The 24,168-nt window shown below is 33.7% G+C and overlaps 1 protein-coding gene and 1 non-coding gene across 4 annotated transcripts in view; both read right to left on the bottom strand.

Annotated features, from left to right (window-relative positions):
- The window catches only part of LOC129756720 (serine/threonine-protein kinase N), a 295,803-nt gene that overhangs the window by 165,638 nt on the left and 105,997 nt on the right, over positions 1–24,168 (bottom strand). Inside the window, exon 1 of one of the 3 annotated variants that reach the window (XM_055753706.1) lies at positions 10,127–10,680. The exons of 1 other annotated variant lie outside the window; for it this stretch is intronic. In XM_055753706.1, the coding sequence (XP_055609681.1) occupies positions 10,127–10,228 (102 nt within the window). In that variant the 5' untranslated portion in view covers positions 10,229–10,680. Of the gene's footprint in view, positions 1–10,126; positions 10,681–24,168 lie in introns of those variants that run through there. One more of the 3 variants, XM_055753709.1, reaches the window with a different exon arrangement.
- LOC129758883 (U5 spliceosomal RNA) lies at positions 1,350–1,472 on the bottom strand. Its single transcript, XR_008740108.1, has one exon. It is a non-coding gene; the product is annotated as a U5 spliceosomal RNA (small nuclear RNA).

Below are 24,168 nucleotides of genomic sequence, written 5' to 3'. Positions count from 1 at the left end.
GTCATTTTTGTCATTTTTGTCATTTTCGTCTTTTTTGTCATTTTTGCAATTTTGTCATTTTTGTCGTTTTTGTCATTTTTGTCATTTTTGTCATTTTAGTCATTTTTGTCATTTTTGTCATTTTTGTGATTTTTGTCATTTTCTATCATTCTTATCATTTTTGTCAATTTTATATATTTTTTTTGTATTTTTTTTTTATTTTGTCATTTTTATGATTTTTGTCATTTTTGTCAGTTTTGTCATTTTTGTCATTTTGTCATTTTGTCATTTTTGTCATTTTTGTCATTTTGGTCATTTTGTTGATTTTTTTTTGTCATTTTTGTGATTTTTGTCTTTTTTGTGATATTGGCCTCTTTTTTTTTTTTTTGTTATTTTTGTTATTTTTGCTATTTTCGTCATTTTGGTTTTTTTTTGTGTTTTTTGTCATTTAGTTTTTTTTTTCATTTTTGTTTTTTTTTTTGTCATTCTTGCCATTCTTGTCATTTTTGTGATTTTTGTGATTTTTATAATTTTGGTTATTTTTGTCATTTTTACCAGTTTTAATTTGTGCCATTTTTGCCTTTTTGAATTTTCCTTCCTAGGGGCCTGAGACATGAAACATGAGACCTGAAACATGAGACCTGAAACATGAGACGTGGAACAGGAAACACGGGACTTGAAAAGGAAGGCATGAGACCAGTCTCACGTCTCACATCCTACTTCTCATCTCTTACGCCCGACGTTTCACTTCTTACTTCTCATGTCTCATTTCTCACTACACACATTTCACGTTTCTCTTCTCACGTCTCTCGACTTATGTCTTACGTTTCTTCTTCGCACTTCATACGTTTTGTGATTTTTTTCAAATAATTTTTCATTCTGAAAGTCTCACGTCTTAGTTCTCACTTCTAATATCTTTCGTCTCTGTTTTTAACTTTCACCTCTCACTCTTCACGTATCACTTCAAACGTGCTAAGTACCACGTCCCACGACTTAAGAGCCACTTTTTACTTCTCACGTATCATGTCACACGTCTCACATATCTCTTCTCATGTCTCATTTGTCAACTTTGAGGCCTGAGGTCTTGGTCGGGTTACTAGTCAGATATCTCTAGTCTCAAGTTGCAGGTGTCATGCCTCTTTTGAAGTTCTCATTGACTGAAAAATTTTTAAGAGAAGATATCAGAAAAGGATGAGACTTTGAAAACCGATGAAAAAGCAGTGTGATACAACGCTGGAATTGTATATTTACGTTATGTCTAATTGGTCTAAAACAAGGTATCGGATCCAAATTGTCGCAACATTCCTAACAAGTTCAATTCAATATTCAATTTTATGTTCGAAAGAGTGGCGTTTTTTTAAGCGTAAATATCGATCCAGCTAAGGATCGATTATCAAAAATTCAGTTTAGACTCATTAGAGTACCCCTCTCCACGGAAATCTTTAGTAAAAGGCGAAAGATTTATTCGACATACTGAAGAGAGGTCAGAGTGACGAGTAGAGGTTGTCCTGACCGACACCCCTCGAGACCTATTTGGTTGGCTAGCGATCTGTATGGGTTTTAGAAGCGAACGAGAAACACAAAAAGGATCGACAGGTAAAATTATATTCCAGTAAGGGGGAAATATAGCTGAAGAAAACCTGAAACCCAGACATGTCTTATTTGATTTCGACCGGTCAAATCGCATAAGACATGCTAGGGGAGGATTACGAATTTCTTATACGAATCTAACGTTTTGTGATGAACTTGTATCATTAGTACCTATCTCAAAAGAAATTATTTTTTCATATCATATGAGGCCCTTGGAACCAAAGGGGTATAAGTGCTCAAAAGCTTTTTTCGAGAAAACACGCCCTTAAACTGTTCTGTTTGGTCATCTTCCATATATTTTTCGAGAATTTTTATTTTTCTTTCGAATGTAAAAGTTTAAAAAATACGAAAATATCATCAAATATAGTTTGAAATATAAAGAATCGAATGGCATCATTAACTTAAAATCGGCCATTTAGTCACCTATATCCCTTTGGCTCTGAAGGCCTCATATTAAATTTTAGGAGTTCAACTTTGAATAGTCATTACATCCTTTTTCTGTTGTTGTCACGATTTAAAAAAAAGGTGTCTGAGGAAGTTCTTTGAAATGAAATTGAACTGATTGCTATCAAATTGATATGAAATTTGAAATATGCAATCCTGAAAACTGCTCAATTTTGAAAACGTCTTTGAAAAACTCAGGGATGCTTATTGCTGGGCGTGAATTTAAAGCTTGCATATCTTGCCTAAGAAATTGAAATTCTAAAAATTTCAATCCGAAACTAACATTGGTAAAATGAATCAACACAAAAGAGGGACACAATCGGCAGTGATAGAGTTATTTATAACCCTCTTTCCCCCTTCTGTGAAAAGGGATTACCATTAAGATAATTAAGTTTAAAGTTGTCCTACTTGCACTGGTGGTTATTTTTGATTCAGTACGGCTGCTGGATCTTAAATTGTACCAGATCTCAATAGGATGCACTGTTGATTGCATACATTTTAAATTCTTGTGAGTTTCCTACGTTGAGTTACGTAGAATATGTTACGTATACTTAACAAGCGATTTAACAATGTTTCAAAGTTTTTGTGATTTAAAAAAAAATTCTGATAGGAAAAAAACAACAAATAAAAAAATAGCATTTTTACTGTGCAAAAAATAAATAAATAACAACAAATGAATGAAAAATAAACAAAAGACAAAAAATTAAACAAAAGAAAAAAGAACAAAAAAAAAATTAAAATAAAATAAAAATAACAAAAAAAAAATTTTTTTTTTGAAGTGGTAATCTTGGAGATATCGTTGGCCACTATATTCGAAAGTAAGACAACTTTGTAAGTTTTATCGAAACGGTTAGAAAATCGACGGGCATGTTGTTCTTAAATTTTCTTTCAAAAAAGTTGAACAAGTTGCGTAAACGACAACCTTTCTTTCGTCAAAGAATTCTTGTAACAAAATTAATACAATCTATTGGACTTGAACAATTTTGTGATCTACTTCGATGAATTTCAAAATTATTTCTACGCTCAACTTTACCAATCACCAATCACCGATCCTGAGCCGGTTCCAGATTCAGACAAATCTGGTGAACTTTCCTCATCCTAAGCCTGAATTTTTTGTCCATGTTTCGACTAACTTCAATTTATATAAGTGGATTTTTTTCGTAAAACTTTGCTTCAAATGCTTAGGAAATTCACCACCAAATTCCAATGTGCACCAGTGGATGGATGCCGGTGTAATAAGATACAGTTCACCTTCATCACGAAAGGCCTTCGCAAATTGGCCGTCTAGCGAAAAGAGAGACGTTTAAGAAAAAAAAAAAAGAAAGCAAGCAAGAAAGATTGCCCTTTCTTCCAAGGTTTGGGTCGGTCGATCGGAAGGAAACTGAGCGGTTGTTTGTTGTGAACCTAATGTGTGTGTTTGCCTTTTTTAATATTGTTATTGAACCTCTTCTCACTCGTGGCTGGAAGCAGCCAGTTTGCTCGCATTTCTTCAGGGTCCGGAGTGCCATAGGGTACAATCAAATCGATAGTAATTGATGCTTTTGGGCAAGCAAGCAAGCAAGCAACCACAGGCTGCGTCCTACAAAGTTGAGCTTGCTAACGAAACAGAAGAAGGAAAATCTAAGTATGTATCAAACTGTAACCATCATAACTCATAGTCGTCGTCTGACGGTGGTCGATTATAAGCATCGCGATGGAAATATAGACTTTCACCTTCCGGCGGAATTCGAGGGCACTTTTGTCTATATGAATTTTTTTATCGTTTGACGGGGCTAATCCATCACAAACTACTTACTGGTAAAGTAGGTAAGTTTGAGGAGTGGTGTGTTATTGCAAAAGTTTTCCGACTTCGTGACTTTGATAGTCAATCAAAGGTTTTATTAATATATTAATAAGTCAAATTTAGTGAAATTGCTTTTTCCGACGTTTCGGTATTTTCAAACACCTTTTTCCAGGAAAGGTTAACAGTTCCGAAGGTTTCTTTTTTGAAAAAGGTTCAGCAAACTCCGAAACGTTAGATGTTGTTAAAAATTACCAAATAAAAAAAAAGCAAATATCAAAATCGTATCTGATACAATTTATTATACTTAAAAAAAGAGGAATGAATGAAAATAGGACATTTAGGTCATATTTTTCAACCCCTAACACGACTAGTCGTGCTCAAGCACGACGTAATAAAGAAAAAAAAACACCATTTCCAAACAGTTGCACCTGAACATAAAGCGAAAACTATTTCAATCCGATCGCCTGCCGCGCTGCTACTGTTTGCTGGAAAGTTTTATCGATTGTTATCGGTTCGGTTCATGAACATGAAAATACCCCAAAACCTTGGGGAACGTTTATTCCTAACGTTTTTTTTTCAATTAAAAATCTAACAACACGTCGGTGAAAAAAAACCAACCAAACGAAAATTAAATCGTTCATCAGCGGGAAAAAATCGGGGAAAACTTTTTTTTGCTTTCTTTCTTTCTGTTTCCAATCCAATCGACGAAAGTGCTTTAACGGTTCAACTGAAGGAAGGCCGAATTCCTGGTGAAACTAGCGGTTTAATTGCGACTATAAGTCTTTCGAGGGGGTAACCTTTTTCGGGGTCCGAAATTGGGCTGATTTTTTTTTCACGGTTTCATTATGTTGAAAAACTACTTGAATGATTGAGTTGCTCTGATTCGTTCCCGAAAAGTAATTGAAAGGGAAACTGCTGGAAAGTTTGAAATATTGCTAAACGGTTTGAAAACGTTTAAAACCAGTTAAATATAAAAATTTTCGAAAAATTCGAGTATCGAATTTAGTGGTAGAAAAAATTGGAAAAATGAAAATACTTATGATGATTTTTTTTTCAAAACGGATTGAAAGAATAAATTTTAGCAAAAGCTAAGCTAAAGCTAAGCTAAAGCTAAGCTAAAGCTAAGCTAAAGCTAAGCTAAAGCTAAGCTAAAGCTAAGCTAAAGCTAAGCTAAAGCTAAGCTAAAGCTAAGCTAAAGCTAAGCTAAAGCTAAGCTAAAGCTAAGCTAAAGCTAAGCTAAAGCTAAGCTAAAGCTAAGCTAAAGCTAAGCTAAAGCTAAGCTAAAGCTAAGCTAAAGCTAAGCTAAAGCTAAGCTAAAGCTAAGCTAAAGCTAAGCTAAAGCTAAGCTAAAGCTAAGCTAAAGCTAAGCTAAAGCTAAGCTAAAGCTAAGCTAAAGCTAAGCTAAAGCTAAGCTAAAGCTAAGCTAAAGCTAAGCTAAAGCTAAGCTAAAGCTAAGCTAAAGCTAAGCTAAAGCTAAGCTAAAGCTAAGCTAAAGCTAAGCTAAAGCTAAGCTAAAGCTAAGCTAAAGCTAAGCTAAAGCTAAGCTAAAGCTAAGCTAAAGCTAAGCTAAAGCTAAGCTAAAGCTAAGCTAAAGCTAAGCTAAAGCTAAGCTAAAGCTAAGCTAAAGCTAAGCTAAAGCTAAGCTAAAGCTAAGCTAAAGCTAAGCTAAAGCTAAGCTAAAGCTAAGCTAAAGCTAAGCTAAAGCTAAGCTAAAGCTAAGCTAAAGCTAAGCTAAAGCTAAGCTAAAGCTAAGCTAAAGCTAAGCTAAAGCTAAGCTAAAGCTAAGCTAAAGCTAAGCTAAAGCTAAGCTAAAGCTAAGCTAAAGCTAAGCTAAAGCTAAGCTAAAGCTAAGCTAAAGCTAAGCTAAAGCTAAGCTAAAGCTAAGCTAAAGCTAAGCTAAAGCTAAGCTAAAGCTAAGCTAAAGCTAAGCTAAAGCTAAGCTAAAGCTAAGCTAAAGCTAAGCTAAAGCTAAGCTAAAGCTAAGCTAAAGCTAAGCTAAAGCTAAGCTAAAGCTAAGCTAAAGCTAAGCTAAAGCTAAGCTAAAGCTAAGCTAAAGCTAAGCTAAAGCTAAGCTAAAGCTAAGCTAAAGCTAAGCTAAAGCTAAGCTAAAGCTAAGCTAAAGCTAAGCTAAAGCTAAGCTAAAGCTAAGCTAAAGCTAAGCTAAAGCTAAGCTAAAGCTAAGCTAAAGCTAAGCTAAAGCTAAGCTAAAGCTAAGCTAAAGCTAAGCTAAAGCTAAGCTAAAGCTAAGCTAAAGCTAAGCTAAAGCTAAGCTAAAGCTAAGCTAAAGCTAAGCTAAAGCTAAGCTAAAGCTAAGCTAAAGCTAAGCTAAAGCTAAGCTAAAGCTAAGCTAAAGCTAAGCTAAAGCTAAGCTAAAGCTAAGCTAAAGCTAAGCTAAAGCTAAGCTAAAGCTAAGCTAAAGCTAAGCTAAAGCTAAGCTAAAGCTAAGCTAAAGCTAAGCTAAAGCTAAGCTAAAGCTAAGCTAAAGCTAAGCTAAAGCTAAGCTAAAGCTAAGCTAAAGCTAAGCTAAAGCTAAGCTAAAGCTAAGCTAAAGCTAAGCTAAAGCTAAGCTAAAGCTAAGCTAAAGCTAAGCTAAAGCTAAGCTAAAGCTAAGCTAAAGCTAAGCTAAAGCTAAGCTAAAGCTAAGCTAAAGCTAAGCTAAAGCTAAGCTAAAGCTAAGCTAAAGCTAAGCTAAAGCTAAGCTAAAGCTAAGCTAAAGCTAAGCTAAAGCTAAGCTAAAGCTAAGCTAAAGCTAAGCTAAAGCTAAGCTAAAGCTAAGCTAAAGCTAAGCTAAAGCTAATCTAAAGCTAAACTCAAACGGAAATTTTTAAATCATTGGCCTTAAATTTTAAAAATTCAAGAATTTAGTACTTTTCTCAATTTAAACTAAAATAAAGCTAAGCTAAAGCTAAGCTAAAGCTAAGCTAAAGCTAAGCTAAAGCTAAGCTAAAGCTAAGCTAAAGCTAAGCTAAAGCTAAGCTAAAGCTAAGCTAAAGCTAAGCTAAAGCTAAGCTAAAGCTAAGCTAAAGCTAAGCTAAAGCTAAGCTAAAGCTAAGCTAAAGCTAAGCTAAAGCTAAGCTAAAGCTAAGCTAAAGCTAAGCTAAAGCTAAGCTAAAGCTAAGCTAAAGCTAAGCTAAAGCTAAGCTAAAGCTAAGCTAAAGCTAAGCTAAAGCTAAGCTAAAGCTAAGCTAAAGCTAGGCTAAAGGTTAAAAGCTAATTTTAAAGAAAATTGAACAAGAAATTATATATTATCAAGCCAATTTGCATTAGCTAGGCTTGAAGGCCTTTGAGACAATTATGGGAGCAGTTTTTTTAGCAGGTCCCTTGAGGTCACTAAAATTTAAGTTGGTGCCGGGTACAAGAAATTATGTCAGACGCGTCGCCTCAAATGTCCATTGTGGCACTTGCAAATAATAATAATCAAAACATTCGCTCGCTCGTTCACAACTCTGGGGTGTTGACTGAGGTGGCAGCAAATCGGCACACGGGAAAACAAAGGGAAATCACTGTAGCAAACAGCAGCGCTGGTTGGACAACTAACTACCCTCTACTATTTAGGTGTACTTGTGACTACTTATAGGCTATATCTGCAGCATGGAAAAACACAAAAAAACATGACAGAAATAAGGCAACCATAACAAATGCTAAGGCACCTGGCCATAAAGCTCGTAGGAATGGAGCTAGAAGCCTATGAAAGTAATTCGGAAGGTAGAGACGAGGTGGGGTTGCCCCGTGGAAACTGACTGTTTATGCTTGTCGGACACGAACAGATGAAGATATTTATGTAAGAATAAAAGGCTGCTATAGTTATCGCGTTCGCCTAAACTTGGTGCTCGAGTACTTAGGTTGATGAAGCTTCCAAGGGTGGTGGATCTGAATAAGGAGGGAGGGTGTGTGTGGGAAAATGTCTGCCCTAGTAGCTAGAGCTCGTATTCACTCAGGTGAACTAGGCTGTGTAAACTATTACGGAACACAAAACAAGGACCGACAAGAAGCTGTGTTAAAGGGTTGAGGGTGCGGTGGGTGATTTGTGGGAAATGTGTTGACAGCCGTGTGTCAAAATTATGAATACCCCGAATTTGTTTAACTGTTGCAGAAGAGTCTGCCACCGGCACTAATTGGAGGGTAAATTAAATATTATTGTTACGTGGATGGGCTAGTTAATTTTGTTTGGATTCGGTCTTGCTATTCGCAATTTCGCGGTGCACAGTTTTTTATTTTAGTTTAAATTGAGAAAAGTACTAAATTCTTGAATTTTTAAAATTTAAGGCCAATGATTTAAAAATTTCCGTTTGAGTTTAGCTTTAGATTAGCTTTAGCTTAGCTTTAGCTTAGCTTTAGCTTAGCTTTAGCTTAGCTTTAGCTTAGCTTTAGCTTAGCTTTAGCTTAGCTTTAGCTTAGCTTTAGCTTAGCTATAGCTTAGCTTTAGCTTAGCTTTAGCTTAGCTTTGCTTAGCTTTAGTTTAGCTTTAGCTTAGCTTTAGCTTAGCTTTAGCTTAGCTTTAGCTTAGCTTTAGCTTAGCTTAAGCTTAGCTTTAGCTTAGCTTTAGCTTAGCTTTAGCTTAGCTTTAGCTTAGCTTTAGCTTAGCTTTAGCTTAGCTTTAGCTTAGCTTTAGCTTAGCTTTAGCTTAGCTTTAGCTTAGCTTTAGCTTAGCTTTAGCTTAGCTTTAGCTTAGCTTTAGCTTAGCTTTAGCTTAGCTTTAGCTTAGCTTTAGCTTAGCTTTAGCTTAGCTTTAGCTTAGCTTTAGCTTAGCTTTAGCTTAGCTTTAGTTTAGCTTTAGCTTAGCTTTAGCTTAGCTTTAGCTTAGCTTTAGCTTAGCTTTAGCTTAGCTTTAGCTTAGCTTTAGCTTAGCTTTAGCTTAGCTTTAGCTTAGCTTTAGCTTAGCTTTAGCTTAGCTTTAGCTTAGCTTTAGCTTAGCTTTAGCTTAGCTTTAGCTTAGCTTTAGCTTAGCTTTAGCTTAGCTTTAGCTTAGCTTTAGCTTAGCTTTAGCTTAGCTTTAGCTTAGCTTTAGCTTAGCTTTAGCTTAGCTTTAGCTTAGCTTTAGCTTAGCTTTAGCTTAGCTTTAGCTTAGCTTTAGCTTAGCTTTAGCTTAGCTTTAGCTTAGCTTTAGCTTAGCTTTAGCTTAGCTTTAGCTTAGCTTTAGCTTAGCTTTAGCTTAGCTTTAGCTTAGCTTTAGCTTAGCTTTAGCTTAGCTTTAGCTTAGCTTTAGCTTAGCTTTAGCTTAGCTTTAGCTTAGCTTTAGCTTAGCTTTAGCTTAGCTTTAGCTTAGCTTTAGCTTAGCTTTAGCTTAGCTTTAGCTTAGCTTTAGCTTAGCTTTAGCTTAGCTTTAGCTTAGCTTTAGCTTAGCTTTAGCTTAGCTTTAGCTTAGCTTTAGCTTAGCTTTAGCTTAGCTTTAGCTTAGCTTTAGCTTAGCTTTAGCTTAGCTTTAGCTTAGCTTTAGCTTAGCTTTAGCTTAGCTTTAGCTTAGCTTTAGCTTAGCTTTAGCTTAGCTTTAGCTTAGCTTTAGCTTAGCTTTAGCTTAGCTTTAGCTTAGCTTTAGCTTAGCTTTAGCTTAGCTTTAGCTTAGCTTTAGCTTAGCTTTAGCTTAGCTTTAGCTTAGCTTTAGCTTAGCTTTAGCTTAGCTTTAGTTTAGCTTTAGCTTAGCTTTAGCTTAGCTTTAGCTTAGCTTTAGCTTAGCTTTAGCTTAGCTTTAGCTTAGCTTTAGCTTAGCTTTAGCTTAGCTTTAGCTTAGCTTTAGCTTAGCTTTAGCTTAGCTTTAGCTTAGCTTTAGCTTAGCTTTAGCTTAGCTTTAGCTTAGCTTTAGCTTAGCTTTAGCTTAGCTTTAGCTTAGCTTTAGCTTAGCTTTAGCTTAGCTTTAGCTTAGCTTTAGCTTAGCTTTAGCTTAGCTTTAGCTTAGCTTTAGCTTAGCTTTAGCTTAGCTTTAGCTTAGCTTTAGCTTAGCTTTAGCTTAGCTTTAGCTTAGCTTTAGCTTAGCTTTAGCTTAGCTTTAGCTTAGCTTTAGCTTAGCTTTAGCTTAGCTTTAGCTTAGCTTTAGCTTAGCTTTAGCTTAGCTTTAGCTTAGCTTTAGCTTAGCTTTAGCTTAGCTTTAGCTTAGCTTTAGCTTAGCTTTAGCTTAGCTTTAGCTTAGCTTTAGCTTAGCTTTAGCTTAGCTTTAGCTTAGCTTTAGCTTAGCTTTAGCTTAGCTTTAGCTTAGCTTTAGCTTAGCTTTAGCTTAGCTTTAGCTTAGCTTTAGCTTAGCTTTAGCTTAGCTTTAGCTTAGCTTTAGCTTAGCTTTAGCTTAGCTTTAGCTTAGTAGTAGTAGCTAAGAAGTGCTGTAAATTCAAAAATACCTACAGTGAACAAATATCCTTTCAACTTGGCGGTCAGATCCTTGAGAAGCACCATTTTGCTCGATTTGAAACTGTTGTTGTAATCGTTTGGATCGTTGATGCTCATGGTTGTTCCAATACGATGAAGCAACTAGAGGGCACCTCAATCAGACTTGGCCCCACCGAGGCACTTTCTTGATTATTCACTCAACGATTTGATTCTCAATCCCCTTCAGGGAAGCTTCTGATCTCAGACAGCTCCGTTACAGCTTCTTCGTTCTTCGGTTCCGGTTCCAGGTGGTTTCACTTTCCGGAACCAACATTTTGCTTCATTCTTCGACACTCTTTTCTTGATGGATTCTTCCCGTTATTGCTGGCTCACCTTTGATTTTTTTTATTAACACTTTTCCCCCCGAGGCGGTTTCACTCGTTTTTGTTGAGCACTTGTTTTAAACTAGTAGATTGGGGTGAGCAAAACACACCTAGGTTTTTTTTCTTGATTGCTGTTGCAATCCAAACATCAAAATTAGCACCATAAACAAGCACTCGCGATGCACTGGAAGCGTTTTTTTTTTAACTCTTAGTTTTGATCAATTTTCCTACCTATGGAAGTAAAAAACAGAACACACCCATAAGAGAACATCGACTACAGTTATCACTTTCCTCTGAATGAATTGTTTCGCGGCGTTTCTGAGAGGAAAATCTGAACAAAATACACTTATAATTACTAAATTGCGCTGCTGTTACGGACTGTGAGTTGAGGCACCGTCTCAGGTTATTTTTTTTTAAACCAACCATTCAAATGGCTAATCACTGAGTTTAGGCCATCTGATTTTCATGGTTCCGTTGCTCCCGGTTTATGTTTAAACTAATGCAATAATAGTAACAGTTAGTTATTCATATGATCAAGGAACTAAAGGTTTTGTGGAACACCACAACCATAACTTAATTGGTTTGTCACAAAAAATTACTTCCTAGACAACGAAAAAAAAGGAGTAGCTCGAGTCTATTGTACAATTGCAAACATAGGGTTTTTTGTTAATTGAAAAAAAAAATAGTGTTTGTTTCGGTTCCGGTGATAATTCTGAGGGAGGAATAACATTAACGGGTGGTGCGGCCAAATGCAAAAAAAAATGCTCTATTTGAAGCGAAATTGAGGGCGTTAAAGATGTATCGCTGCTGTTAACCAATTTTTTGTGTTATTGTGAAAGAAAAATCTAACTTTCTGTGATTTTACCCAAAAATTCTGTGATGGTTTTCTTTGATGGAAAGAGCATAAATTTCTTTGAAAAGTCATGAAAAATTGAGTCATTACTCAATAATCATTATCAATCTTATCACGTTTTTTCAAATCAAAGTTGAATATTCTAAATTTTTGCTGACATGAAAATTTTAATTTGGAAAATACGTACAAAATTAAAAAAAAAAATCTGTGAAATCTGCGAATATTTCCAAAATTTTTGTTCTGTGACACAGAGTGATAAAAATTTGCTTAAAATTCTGTGAAATCATAGATTTTTCTGTAATTTCGCTAAGCTTGCTGTTTACCTAAGGTTGCCAGACTGCACGGTTTTATCCGAGTTTGCCCGGATATTTAATACTAAATTTAAGAACAGTCTGGCCCGGTTGCCCGGATTTTATTGAAAAATGCCCGGATTTTACCCGGATTTATTCACGTTATTTGGCGAATTAAACGAAAAAAAACAACAAACACCTCCAAATCGAAATTATTTGAGCAAGTTTTATAATAATAATCATGAAAGGTTTTTTGGAAGCCTAAAATACGGTTCAAAATGAGTTTGAATGAAAAAAAAAATTTTTTTCATTTTTTTTTTCTTGATTTTTGTTGAACAATTTTTGAGTTTTGACAAAATTTGCCCGGATATTGCCCGGATTTATGGTCGTCAATTTAAAATCGAATGCTCGGATTTTGCCAGGTTTTATATTAAAAAATGCCCGGTTTGTCCGGCCTGGATACGTGCTGAAAAATTTCTGGCAACCTTATGTTGACCCTCATCCGTCCCAGATTTTTTTTCAACTTTTTGGAGTTCTTGGAGTGTCAAACTCACACTCCAGACTAAAACCGCTATAAATCTTTTGTTTATCAACCAATTTGTACAAAATTTATAGTTTTAGAAACTTTGTAATGAAACTCAAATATAATTCTCAGGAAATTTTCAGCGACAACAATGAATTTTTACGTTTTACAAATTCTTTGAAAAAAAATATCGAAAAAACATGCTTCGGCAAAAAGATTTTAGAAGCGGTCTTGTAGAATTTCGAAAATCGATTATTTAAATTTTGTAGATTGATTGACTTGACATAGGAATGTCTCAAAGCCCTCAGAATTTCTGGGTTTTTAACCTAAAAAATTACCGAAAGGGGTAACCAAAGGTAATCGGGAAAATCAAAATTTTATATTTGATGCCTAATGCATAAAACGTTGAGATAAAATTGACACTCAAGATTCCAAATAAGATTTTTTTTTGGCTCGGCTTTCAAGAGAAAAAAAAATTATGCAAAATTGATGGTTTCATTTCAAGAATTTATTCCCATAATGAATTCTTGAAACCTTTAATTTATGGGACCCCCTCCTAGAAGAAATGACAAAAACGCTAATAGAAAAATAATAAAAAGAGAAAGAAATTATAAAAATGCCAAAAACGATAAAAATAGATTAAATTTCTAAAAAAAAAATATAATGGAAAACGACAAAATTTCATTATTTTTTCATTTGTGTCATTTTTATCGTTTTTGGTATTATCTATTTTATTTTTATCATTTTTCGGATTTTTATCGCTTTTGTCGTTTTTTTTTCATTAAAGCCATTTTATTATTTTTGTTTGTCTTTATGTGGTTATTAATTATTTTACTGATAATTAATTTATTCACCTTCAATATGCAAAAAGAGATTTCCTAATAACTTTATTTAGTCCGAGATATTTGAATCTATGAACAAATACTTTTTATTTTTCCAAAATTTTATATTTAGAGCATTACTGCAAAACTTTTCTATTGAGTTTTTTTTAAATATTATTTCCGGACTCAGAGCCTGATTTCACATGAAAAATTATCATCAGTTTACTTAGTTCAAAAATGCTGTAAACGAGTGTTATAACTGAATTGACAAACAAAAACTGATTTAGAATCTGATCCATTTGATCAAGGATTAAGATTTTGCCTTGCTGTCCTCGTTTCAAAGCAACAATGCAAAAAAAGCAATAAAAGCAATAGGAAAAATTTTAAGAAAAATATGACTATTTTCGAGCATACTTTAAAAGAAAGTAACTTCATTTCAATATACGAAACGGAGAATTTTGAGAAAATAAGTATGTTCTATGAAAATAAAGATCTAAAAATTGTGTATAAGAATCGATTAAGCTCAGAATCGCCAAAAAAAACGTTTCTAATGGCCAGAAAACGCAATCTAAAGTTGTGATCCCAAATTGAGCTCAGAATCGCCAAAAAAAAACGCTTCTAAAGACCAGAAAACGCATTTTAAAGTTGTGATCCCAAGTTAAACTCAGAAGCGCCAAAACACGCTTCCCACATTGAGCTTGGAATCGCAAAAATAAAACGCTTCAAAAACCAAAAAAACGCTTTTTAAAGTTGTGATCTTAAATTCAGCTCAGAATCGCCAAAACACGCGTTCTAAGGCCAGAAAACGCTTTTTAAAGTTGTGATCTCAAATTGAGCTCGGAATCATCAAAAAATGCTTCTAAAAATCAGAAAACGCATTTTTAAGTTGTGATCCTAAATTGAGCTCAGAATCGCAAAAAAAAAACGCTTCTAAAGGCCAGAAAACGCATTTTAAAGTTGTGATCCCAAATTGAACTTAGAATCGCCAAAAAAACGCTTCTAAAGGCCAGAAAACGCATTTTAAAGTTGTGATTCCAAATTAAGCTCAAAAAAACGCTTCTAAAGAGCAGAAAACTTTTTTTAAAGTTGTGATCCAAAAATGAGCTTAGAATCGCAAAAAAAACGCTTCTAAAGGCCAGAAAACTCTTTTTAAAGTTTTGATCGCAAACTGAGCTCTGAATCGCCAAAAAAAAACGCTTCTATAGACCAGAAATTGCATTTTAAAGTTGTGATCCCAAATTGAGCTCAGAATCATCAAAAAAAACGCTTCTAAAGACCAGAAAATGCATTTTAAAGTTGTGATCCCAAATTTAGCTTAGAATCGCTAAAAAACGCTTCCAAAAACCAGAAAACGCTTTATTTTAAAGTTGTGATCCCAAATAAGGCTCAGAATTGCCAAAAAATGCTTCTAAAGAACAGAAAACTCTTTTTAAAGTTGTGATTAAAATTGAGCTCAGAATCGCCAAAAAATGCTTCTTAGACCAGAAAACTCTTTGAAAGTTGTGATCCCAGATTGAGCTCAGAATCTCCAAAACACGCATCTGAACGCCAGAAAACACTTTTTAAAGTTGTGATCCCAAATTGAGCTCAGAATCGCCAAAAAACGCTTCTAAAAACCAGCAAACGCATTTAAAAGTTGTGATTCCAAATTATGCTCAGAATCGCAAAAAAAAAAAAATCTCGCCAGAAATCGTAGTTTAAATTTGTGAACCCAAATTGAGCTCAGAATCGCCAAAAAACGCTTCTAAAGACCAGAAAACGCTTTTTTAGGTTGTGATCCCAAATTGAGCTAAGAATCGCCAAAAAACTTTTTTCAAACCAGAAAACGCATATCAAAGTTGTGATCTTAGATTAAGCTCAGAGTCGCCAAAAAACGCCTCTAAAGGCCAAAAAACGCATTTGGCCTTTAGAAGCATTTTTGTGATCCCAAATTGAGCTCGGAATCGCCAAAAAACGCTTATAAAAACCAGAAAACGCGTTTTAAAGTTGTGATCCCAAATTGAGCTCAGAATCACCAAAAAACGCTTCTAAAAACCAGCAAACGCATTTAAAGTTGTGATTCCAAATTAAGCTCAGAATCGCAAAAAAACGCTTCTAAAAGCCATAAAACGCATTTTTAAGTTGTGACCTCAAATAAAGCTGAGAGTCGCCAAAAAATTCCTTTTGACAATTCCAAATAGTGCAGTTTAAATTGGTTGAAACTCGAATTTGAGTATACTATTTCAAAAAACTCAACTATAAATTTAGAACCCATGAATTTGAAGATCAAATGAAATTTTGAAACATGATTTTAGAAATCAAAGATCAGTTACTTCAGTCAGTTATTCAGAGTGAAGTTTTAGGCCGAATATATACAAATTTTGAATGAATTTTAATAATATACAATGAAAATTTGTTGGCAGCACCTTTAAAAGCTTTAAATAAAACATAGTTAAGCATTTCTTAAAGAATTGTGTTGCAAAAAAATATGAATATCGTTTCAGTAAAAAAAAGATACAGTTATCATTGTACCTCCCTATTCTCTGAGTGGGGTAAAATTTATGAAAAATTAACTGTTCCGGTCAATTATTATGTAATAAATTTTTTTGGAATGTTTGCTTGGAAACAAAAGGTTTCTGCAAAATCAAGCTCAGCTAATCTACGCTTGCTAAGCTCACACTAACTTTAAGGATTTATGCAAAAACTAAGTTGAATAGTGGACAGATAAATTGTTGAAATCAAAGAGACATAAAAATAAACATTAAATTTTCTGCATTTTGGTGACTTTGTTTCTAAAACTGATTTTGAAATATTTTGCCGTTCTGAAAACGAATCACTAGTCACATTTTGTTTTAAACCTCTTATTTTTAACCCTTCATTTCATGATTTTTTATTTTTTCTTAAAAATCATTTTTAACAGTTGGAAATGATGAGTACATCAAGAAAAAAAATTAAAATAAAATACGATTTTTCCCTTTTCCCATACATTAATAGTTGCAAATTCGTTACTTTATGAAACGAAGGGTTAAGATACCGCATTTTGAATTTTTAAATTACTAATTTTGAGTAAAATCAATCAGTGATAACACTGGTTTACAAAACTTTAAAAAAAATCATAATCTTTATTAATCGACCTATACTTTTAATGTAAAATCGGTCGCTGAATTCGAAAATAGCATTGAAAAAAATCTCAGTAGAATAGTCTAGAATAAGGTTGCCAGAATTTTTTTCACTACCATCCGGGCTTAGTAATTCCGAACATTTTTTCAAAAAAGCCTGGCAAATTCCGGGCATGGATTTCAATTTTTCCAATCCAAAAACCGAGCAAAAACCGAGCCAAATATATAAAAGCAAAGAAAAAATGCAAAAAAAAAATCGAAATTAATATTTTATTAATGTAATTGCAGAATTCCAACAACTTTTTGGAAAACTTAAATATTTAAAGGTTTAAAAAGTAAATCAGCGAAATTATTTGAAACAACGGTTGAAAATTTCCATACCGATAATCGAATTTGCTGAAACTTACTCAAAAACTTTGTTTTTTTTTTTTGGATTCTTTGTGAAAATTGTGAAAAAATCCGGGCAATATCCGGACTTTTTTCACGATATCCGGGCAACCGGGCCGGACCGGACTTTCTCGAAATTTTGCATCAAATATCCGGGCAAGCCCGGATAAAACCGGGCAAGCCCGGATAAAACCGGGCAATCTGGCAAGCTTAGTCTAGAAACAGATAATTTCGAGAAAATGAGTATGTTCTAGTTTAAGGGGAAGAATACAGAAAATTAAAAAAAGGAATAAAAAAATGTAACTATTTTGAGAAAAATGTAACTATTTTCAAACGTAATTGAAAAAAGTAGGCAGTTTAATTTCAATATACTGAGAAACAGAGAATTTTGAGAAAATAAGTTTGTTCTATGAAAATAACTATCAAATTAACACAATTAATCTAAAAATTGTGTCTTAAAAATGTGATACGGCAAAGCAATGACAAAAATGCAGATTTTTTTAAAGTGCTAGGTGCTAAACAGGGAACACTTTTTTTCAGTATGTTCCTAATGTTGGACATGGAAAAAAATGTTCCCATCTATATTAAAGTTTTAGAGTTTTTTTTTAAATTAATATGATTGACGTAAAATAAATTATCGACGTAAAGTTTTTAAACTAATTTTATCTTAACTTTATTTTCAACTAACTGTTAAATAATAGATTATAAGTTAAAACATCATAATTTTATTTTAAACTGCAGTGTATTTTAAAGCTATATCTAGGATTTTACAGAGCGCTGTTTAAGAAACCCGAAGAAGTTCTGAAAATAGACCTGAAGCTTCACAGCTTAGAGAAACCATGGCAATAATTGAATTTAAGGAAGCTTTTAATAAAAACCATGTGTTTATTCCAAAAGAAAAACTTATCCATATTCATGACTTGATGGGCATGAGCATTGTACAAAAGTTCAAAGAAAATCGTTCTTCGAAAATTCCATTTGTCTTTTACTCTTACAATAAAATCGTTTTCTCGAAAATTGCAGGAGATTTCAACATAAAAATTACTCCAATGTTTAGCGAACAGATGACTGCTCACGTGTATTTAGAATTTTTAAACACATATTTCAGCTGAAAACTGCTCGAAGCAGAGCATATTGATACTATCGATCTTCAAATAATTTAAGAACAACAGGAAAACTTCTTGGACTCTGCTACAAACCAGGAAAATCTGAATATGTTACATGTATTTAATGATGATAGTCCAAAGCTTCTCAATTCGTCCTCAAATCGAAGATCAATCTGAGAAACCTACACGCGATATAAAATCACTCAAAGGTAATTCAAAGCAAATTATCTTATTCCGTATTAAAGTTTTTTTATTCAATTATTGAACATGTAACAAACATGCAAAGCAGATGATTTTTCGCAGCTCTCGAAGTTACATTAGACAACACAAAAAAGAAACTTCGTAAATAAAGAAAAATATATTTTCCTGTTCTATCAGCTGGACACTGCATTGACGAACTTACAAAAGCAATGGATGCAAACAAGTAGTTTGAAGAGGAAAAAAGCAAAGAATTGAAGAAAGACTCAAAAATATTAGAAAAGTAAACCATCAAGTTTCAGAGAGCTTCTCAACGTAAACAGAATCGAATTGGAAAATTGAAAAACGAGTCTGAATGAAATACGTTCTAAACTTATTTGTATCCATTACTTTAAATTTCTACTCATTCTAATATGAAAAATGTTAAATAAAAAAACAATGTTGAAAAAAAGAAAATTTCATCTGTCCGTGGAAAATGATAAGTTTGATTTTTTAAAAGCTTAACATCCACTACTTTCTTTAAAACTGACATAAACGAACTTGTTGTAGAATTTTAATAGGCTTATTTTCTCTAATTGTAATCCAAAAAATATTATTAAAAAATATTATAAACGGTATGTTTTAGGAATTTTCTCATTAAACTATTAAGAAAGATAATCATATGCAGATCTAGGAGCAAATATTGGGAACGTTGATACACTTTTCCATTATATGCCCATAATTAGGAACACATATGTTAACAATAAGGAACAATTAGTGCCAAATTAGGAACATCAACACACTTTAAAAAACACATTATTTTTCGAAAATTAAAGCTTAAAATGATTATTTCAAACTTCAACCGAATGCCTTGAAGAATTTTGAACTTAGTAACCTAAAAATTTCATATCTTACAATTGAAGGTTTGGCTTACTCTTATCGAGTCTAAAAAACCCTGACAAAATATAGCGAAATTAGGCACACTTCCCCTACAACGTTTTTTTTTTAAATACAACTTTACTCAAAACACACATATATGTCAGTGAGGTATAACATTTTTAAAGGGTTTAAAGCATTTTATCTTCAATCTACATAAACACATTCTAATAACAAAGTTCTTGATAAATCTTTACAGCGTCGTTAAAAATTTCTATGGGTATTTCCAATTTCCAATAAAATTTTTTACGTTTTCTTCCAGTTTTTTGCCATGGATCAGGTTAAAAATCAGTTCATTCGAATTTGTTGAAATTTTCAAGAATTTTAAAAGCAATCGTAGAGAAGTTTTCTGGAAAATTATAATCACTATTTTGAATATAAAAAAGTGAACTTTGATGCTCAAATTAAAAAAAAACTCTCTAGTCTAGTCTAGTTTACTTTATAGAGACTAGATAGGAAGATTAGGAAGGAGTTAAACACGAAACTATCACCTATCAAACAGTGCGTTTGATAGAAAATAGTTTCCCATTTAACACCGTAAATTTTCAGAGATGTCAAATTTGTTGTTATGAAGCACCGTGCCGTGCGTAAGGATGAATTGTACATTCATTTATAATTTGTGTCTTGAGTTTAACTCTTGAATTAAACACTATCACAGAAAAAGTATACCTAGTATAAGCTTCTTTTTACATTTTAAAGTTTGCAACAAAGAGTTCTGAATTGGGAGTTTTTTTTTTTCAATTTAGACGCAATTGATTTTAAAGATAGATCCGAGTGTTTTTTTTTTGAATTTCTGACTAGGAAATTTGAATAATAATTCTCGGATTTGAAACCAAAACTGAATTTTGGTTTCGTTTTATATTTTTCCAGGTTTTGGGTCTAAGTTCCCGGTTTTCCGGTGCGATTTTCAATTCCCAATTTTCCCGGTTTTGTGGCAACCCTGGATATTCATACCTGTCGCCTGATTGATGTCTGAAGCCATGAATGTCTTGAAGTCTAAAATATTGAAATATGTATGATGTTTGATATCATAAGGACACTCAAAAACTGATGTCAAACTTTATCCCTGTTTTTATCCCTGTTCGTCTTCTCCTAAACGATAGATTTGTTTATATGTTCTGCATATCTTCTATCATCGCACCAGGACTAAATTTTTCTTCGGTAGTCCTGACTTCCGACTTCCTACATATTTCCAATAAAGAAAAATGATGTTCTAGAATCTAGATTGTCGGAAGTCTGGGTTTTGCTGTCAGTTCACCAACGACGTTTCTAATTTTTTTATTTCAATGCACAATACAAGAATTTCTAAACTCGTTTCCTAGTCCTATGGTTTTATAGATGCCTTGACTCCTCCACTCTTGGGGTACCATACAAGTTAGTGTTTTCTATTTTTTTTTAATTTCCCATTATCTCTCTTTGCAAAAAGAATTAAACATTTTTTTATCTCTCTATCGAATTTTGTAGCTTGGTACAAACAAACAACCAACGAAAGAGTCATGCAAGCCTTTCATTACCTTACATAAACTCCCACGCGTGTTTTTCTTTTTTTTGTTGCTTGCTCTGCAGAATCTCTGCGGTGCGACGATTGAGGCGAAATAGTTTTTCGCCTTCTTTCCGCTCCAACAGTTTCTCTGCCGTGCGCGGGTATCTCTCGATTCGACATCTTGCGGAATTAGGCAAATTGAAGCAAATTGACGGAATTGTACGACGCGCCACATGTTGTGTGTTATAAATATATGCATGCATGCATGGTACGATCTGCGGTTCTATGAATGGCACACATCTGCGCCTCTCCTGAACGGGACACAGACTCCATCATCATCATCATCATGATCTGTGAATGGAACCCCGGCCCCGCTTTTCAAGAGTGAGTGTCTATGATGTAAACAACATTAAAACCGATTTTGCCTCCCCGAGTAAAGAAGGAGAGTTGCGAGGAAATTGTTTGATTATTTTTGATGAAAATTGACGCCTAGTTTTGCACGTTGTTACAAGATTATGGGGCTGGTTTTCTTTTGCGGCAGTTCCGAGGAATTGCTTTGCTATTGTATTACGTTATTGCGCGTTGTTTTGTTTATCAATTTGTTTCCATTCAGATTTTGGATGAAAGAACTGCTACCCTCCATTAGAGTTAACAACAATCCAGATGATCACAGACACTTTCTTCGTAACTGTATCTGTTGTTCTTAAATATTTCTTTTCTACTTTGTGGTTTGAACTCCCTCATTTGTATATTGATCCTAGAAAACGTATTCAACATGGGCTCGTTGATCAACGTGATGGATTCCGTCCAAATGTACGTGCAATTTCTCTGCCAAAAACAACTTGTTGAATTGCTAACGACGAACAAACCTATTTATCGTACCGGCTGTTGGCCAATTGTAGATTGGCGGTCCAAAATTCAAATATATAAACAATTGTACCATTTTCATCCGGAACAGAAACAAAAAATACAAACAGGAACGTGTTCCGAGTTTAAGTTTTAAATTAAACTCGCGTGGGTGTCACTAGCCAGCTTCGTCGTTGTCGTCGTTGTCGACGTCCGAACTGAGCAGCTGAATGCGAAACCCCCTGAGACTTGGGCAGCTTCCAGCTTCCCAGTACACCCACGATATCTCTGACGTTCCTTTTCGCTGGTCATGACCTGTGCTGGGTTGTGTGTCTCGTGAATTGTGGAAAACGCGATAAAAATCGCAATTCCGCGAAACGGAAGTCGATCGGTTTGTATTTGTTGTTTTTGTTCCTCTACTCAAGTCCAAATGGAACTGAAAATGCAACACATCATATCGTGAGAATTGTTTTTGGCTGCGGTTTCCCTGAAGGTCTTCTAAACTTTTCTTACAGAATATCAACAGTGTGGAAAAAAATCGAAAAAAAACTAAAAGCACAGAATCAGGCGAAATTTTAAACTTGAAATTTTTTTGGTAGAAAGTCGCTTTTTCTATTTTTCCTGATCGGGGGTCTCGTAAAAAACATTGAATTCTTTGAATCAGGTAAGATTTTAAACCCAAGGATGCCGGAAATAAATCTGTGTTTTTGCGAAAAACTATGTTGACTTTCTGTGATTTTACCTAAAATGCTTCGATGGTTTTTAGTGATACTATTTCTATTAATTTCAGTGAAAAGTTATGACAAATGGGGTGTTTTTTACATTTTGTTTCAGAAAAGTCAAATAACATCAACAATCTTATCATATTATTTCAATTAAAAGTTAGGAATCCCAAATGTTTATAGACATAAAAAAAAATTTTTTTTGGAAAAAAATAAACGTACAAAATTCTAAAAATCTGTGTTTTTTTTAGAATAATCTGTGTTTTGTGACACAGATTCTGTGATAAAAATCCGCTCAAAATTATGTGCAATTATAGATTTTTCTGTGATTTCGGCAACCTTTTCTGAACCGTGGAAATCTGTTCAGTGTTCAAAAATACAGTTTTCAACTTAAGTTTCGGGAAAATAAAAATTCAATTCAAAATTATATGAAATATAAGAAAAAGTATGAACTATCTGGCATAGAAATCAGTAGAGCCATTGATCAAAAGTCCCTATTGATTTTTGAAAAGGGCAAATACATCAAATGTCAACAAATCGAGGTTGGTGAAATAGTTCGTTTTAAATTTACATTTGGAACATACACACCTTTCAAAAGGATGTTCCTATGTATCCGATCAGTTAAGAAACAAAACATTGTTTTACTGGATGCTCACGTAGCTGTTAAACTTAAAACTTAAACTTAAATTCAACACAGAAGAATAACCATGTTAAAAGTAAATCAACGGAAAATGAATCAACTTGAAAAAAAAATAAAAATAAAAAAAGAACCCTGAAAGCGGAGGTGTTAACGAGCATAAAACATATCACGAGAAAAAAAAATCACAAGAAAAAATTTAACGCCATCCTCCAGAAAGCCTTCCTACACTTGACTTGGTGATGGTAATCTTGCGAGACAGATGGGAAATGAAGAAATCCTTGAACCAGTCTGCGAGACAATTCAACACACAGATCTAGCTTCTGGAAAAGGGCTCTAGATCAAGGTTGCCGAAATCACAGAAAAACCTATAACTTCTCAGAATTTTAGAAATATTCATAGATTTCACAGAATTTAAAAAAGTTTGGACATTTTTTCAAAATTTAATTTATCTTTCAATTGGAAAAATATGATCAAATGGGTAATGTAAAATACAAAAAAGATGCAATTCGACATGACTTTTGAATGAAAAAAATGGAAAAACCATCACAGAATTTTTGGGTAAAATCACAGAAAGTCAGATTTTTGTTCGTCAAAACAAAGATTTTTTCGGTAATCTTGCTTTAGATAGGGAAGAAACGAGCAGTCACTAGTTTTATGCCGAGGTTCATTCCGACCATCCGCGCGGCGTTTCAAATGTTTAAAATCAAGGTCCAAGTTCAGCTATTTTTACTGGTGAAAAAGTATAAACTTCATAAGATTCGATTTTAACAGCTTCCCCGGTAAGCTTTTAAATCTTATAGATAGGGCTACAACAATAATTCACAGTCAAATCTGTACCAACACGTGAAAAGGATGTATCTTCATATATGGCGAATCGAGAAAAACGCGTTTGAAAAAAATACAACCTATTTTAAATCTCTAATTGAATATCACTTAAAATTTTTACTTTTTATGAAAGACAAACGATTTTTAGAAGCATCTCCTACATGTTAGAATAGAGGGGTATCAATTTTCATGAAAAAACAACGTGCTATCGTAGATAGAACCTAGCTCACTTGATATTTTGTCTCCCTTGTTTATACACCCTTTGCTATTTTAACATTTCTAGCTTTAGTTTTAAGCTCGCGTTCATTTGCAACTATGTTTTAGGTGAATAAAATGTTAAATCTTTATCAACACATAAAAAGGATCAATCTCCATGTATGGCGTATCGAGAAAAACGCGTTTGAAAAAAATACAACCTATTTTAAATCCCTAATTAAATATCACTTGAAATTTTTGCTTTTTATGAACGACAAACGATTCTTAGAAGCATTCTCTATGTGTTAGAATAGAGGAATATCAATTTTCATGAAAAAACAACGCGCTATCGTCAATAGAACCTTGCTCACGTAATATTTTGTCTAACCTTTTATACACCCTTTGCTATTTTCTTATTTTTAGCTTTAGTTATAAGCTCGCATTCATTTGCTACTATGTTTTTATGTTGAATAAAGAGTCATATTGATTATTTTGAGTTTGTTTGCGGAATAGTAGCGAAAATTTTTTTTGGAGTAAAGGGTGTATATCCATGTGATGGCAGTTCTGGTTTTAAAATGTTTATAGATCCTTTACTCAAATTGAGTTTTTAATGTAACGGAATAACATTTTCTGAAAAGGGTTTTACCGTTAAGTAGTGCAAATGTTGGCCTATCAAGAGGTACTGAAAATGGTTTTTGTTTACTTTTGGAGATACATCCTTTTCACGTGTTGGTACAGAAATGTATGAAGATAAATTCTCGTACAGATTTAATTTGTAAAATCACAATTTAGG

This window comes from Uranotaenia lowii, chromosome 3 (genome assembly GCF_029784155.1).
Source record: "Uranotaenia lowii strain MFRU-FL chromosome 3, ASM2978415v1, whole genome shotgun sequence".
Taxonomy (NCBI): Eukaryota; Metazoa; Arthropoda; class Insecta; order Diptera; family Culicidae; genus Uranotaenia; species Uranotaenia lowii.
Note: the sequence above shows the minus strand (reverse complement) of the source record. Positions and strands in the feature narration are given on the sequence as shown.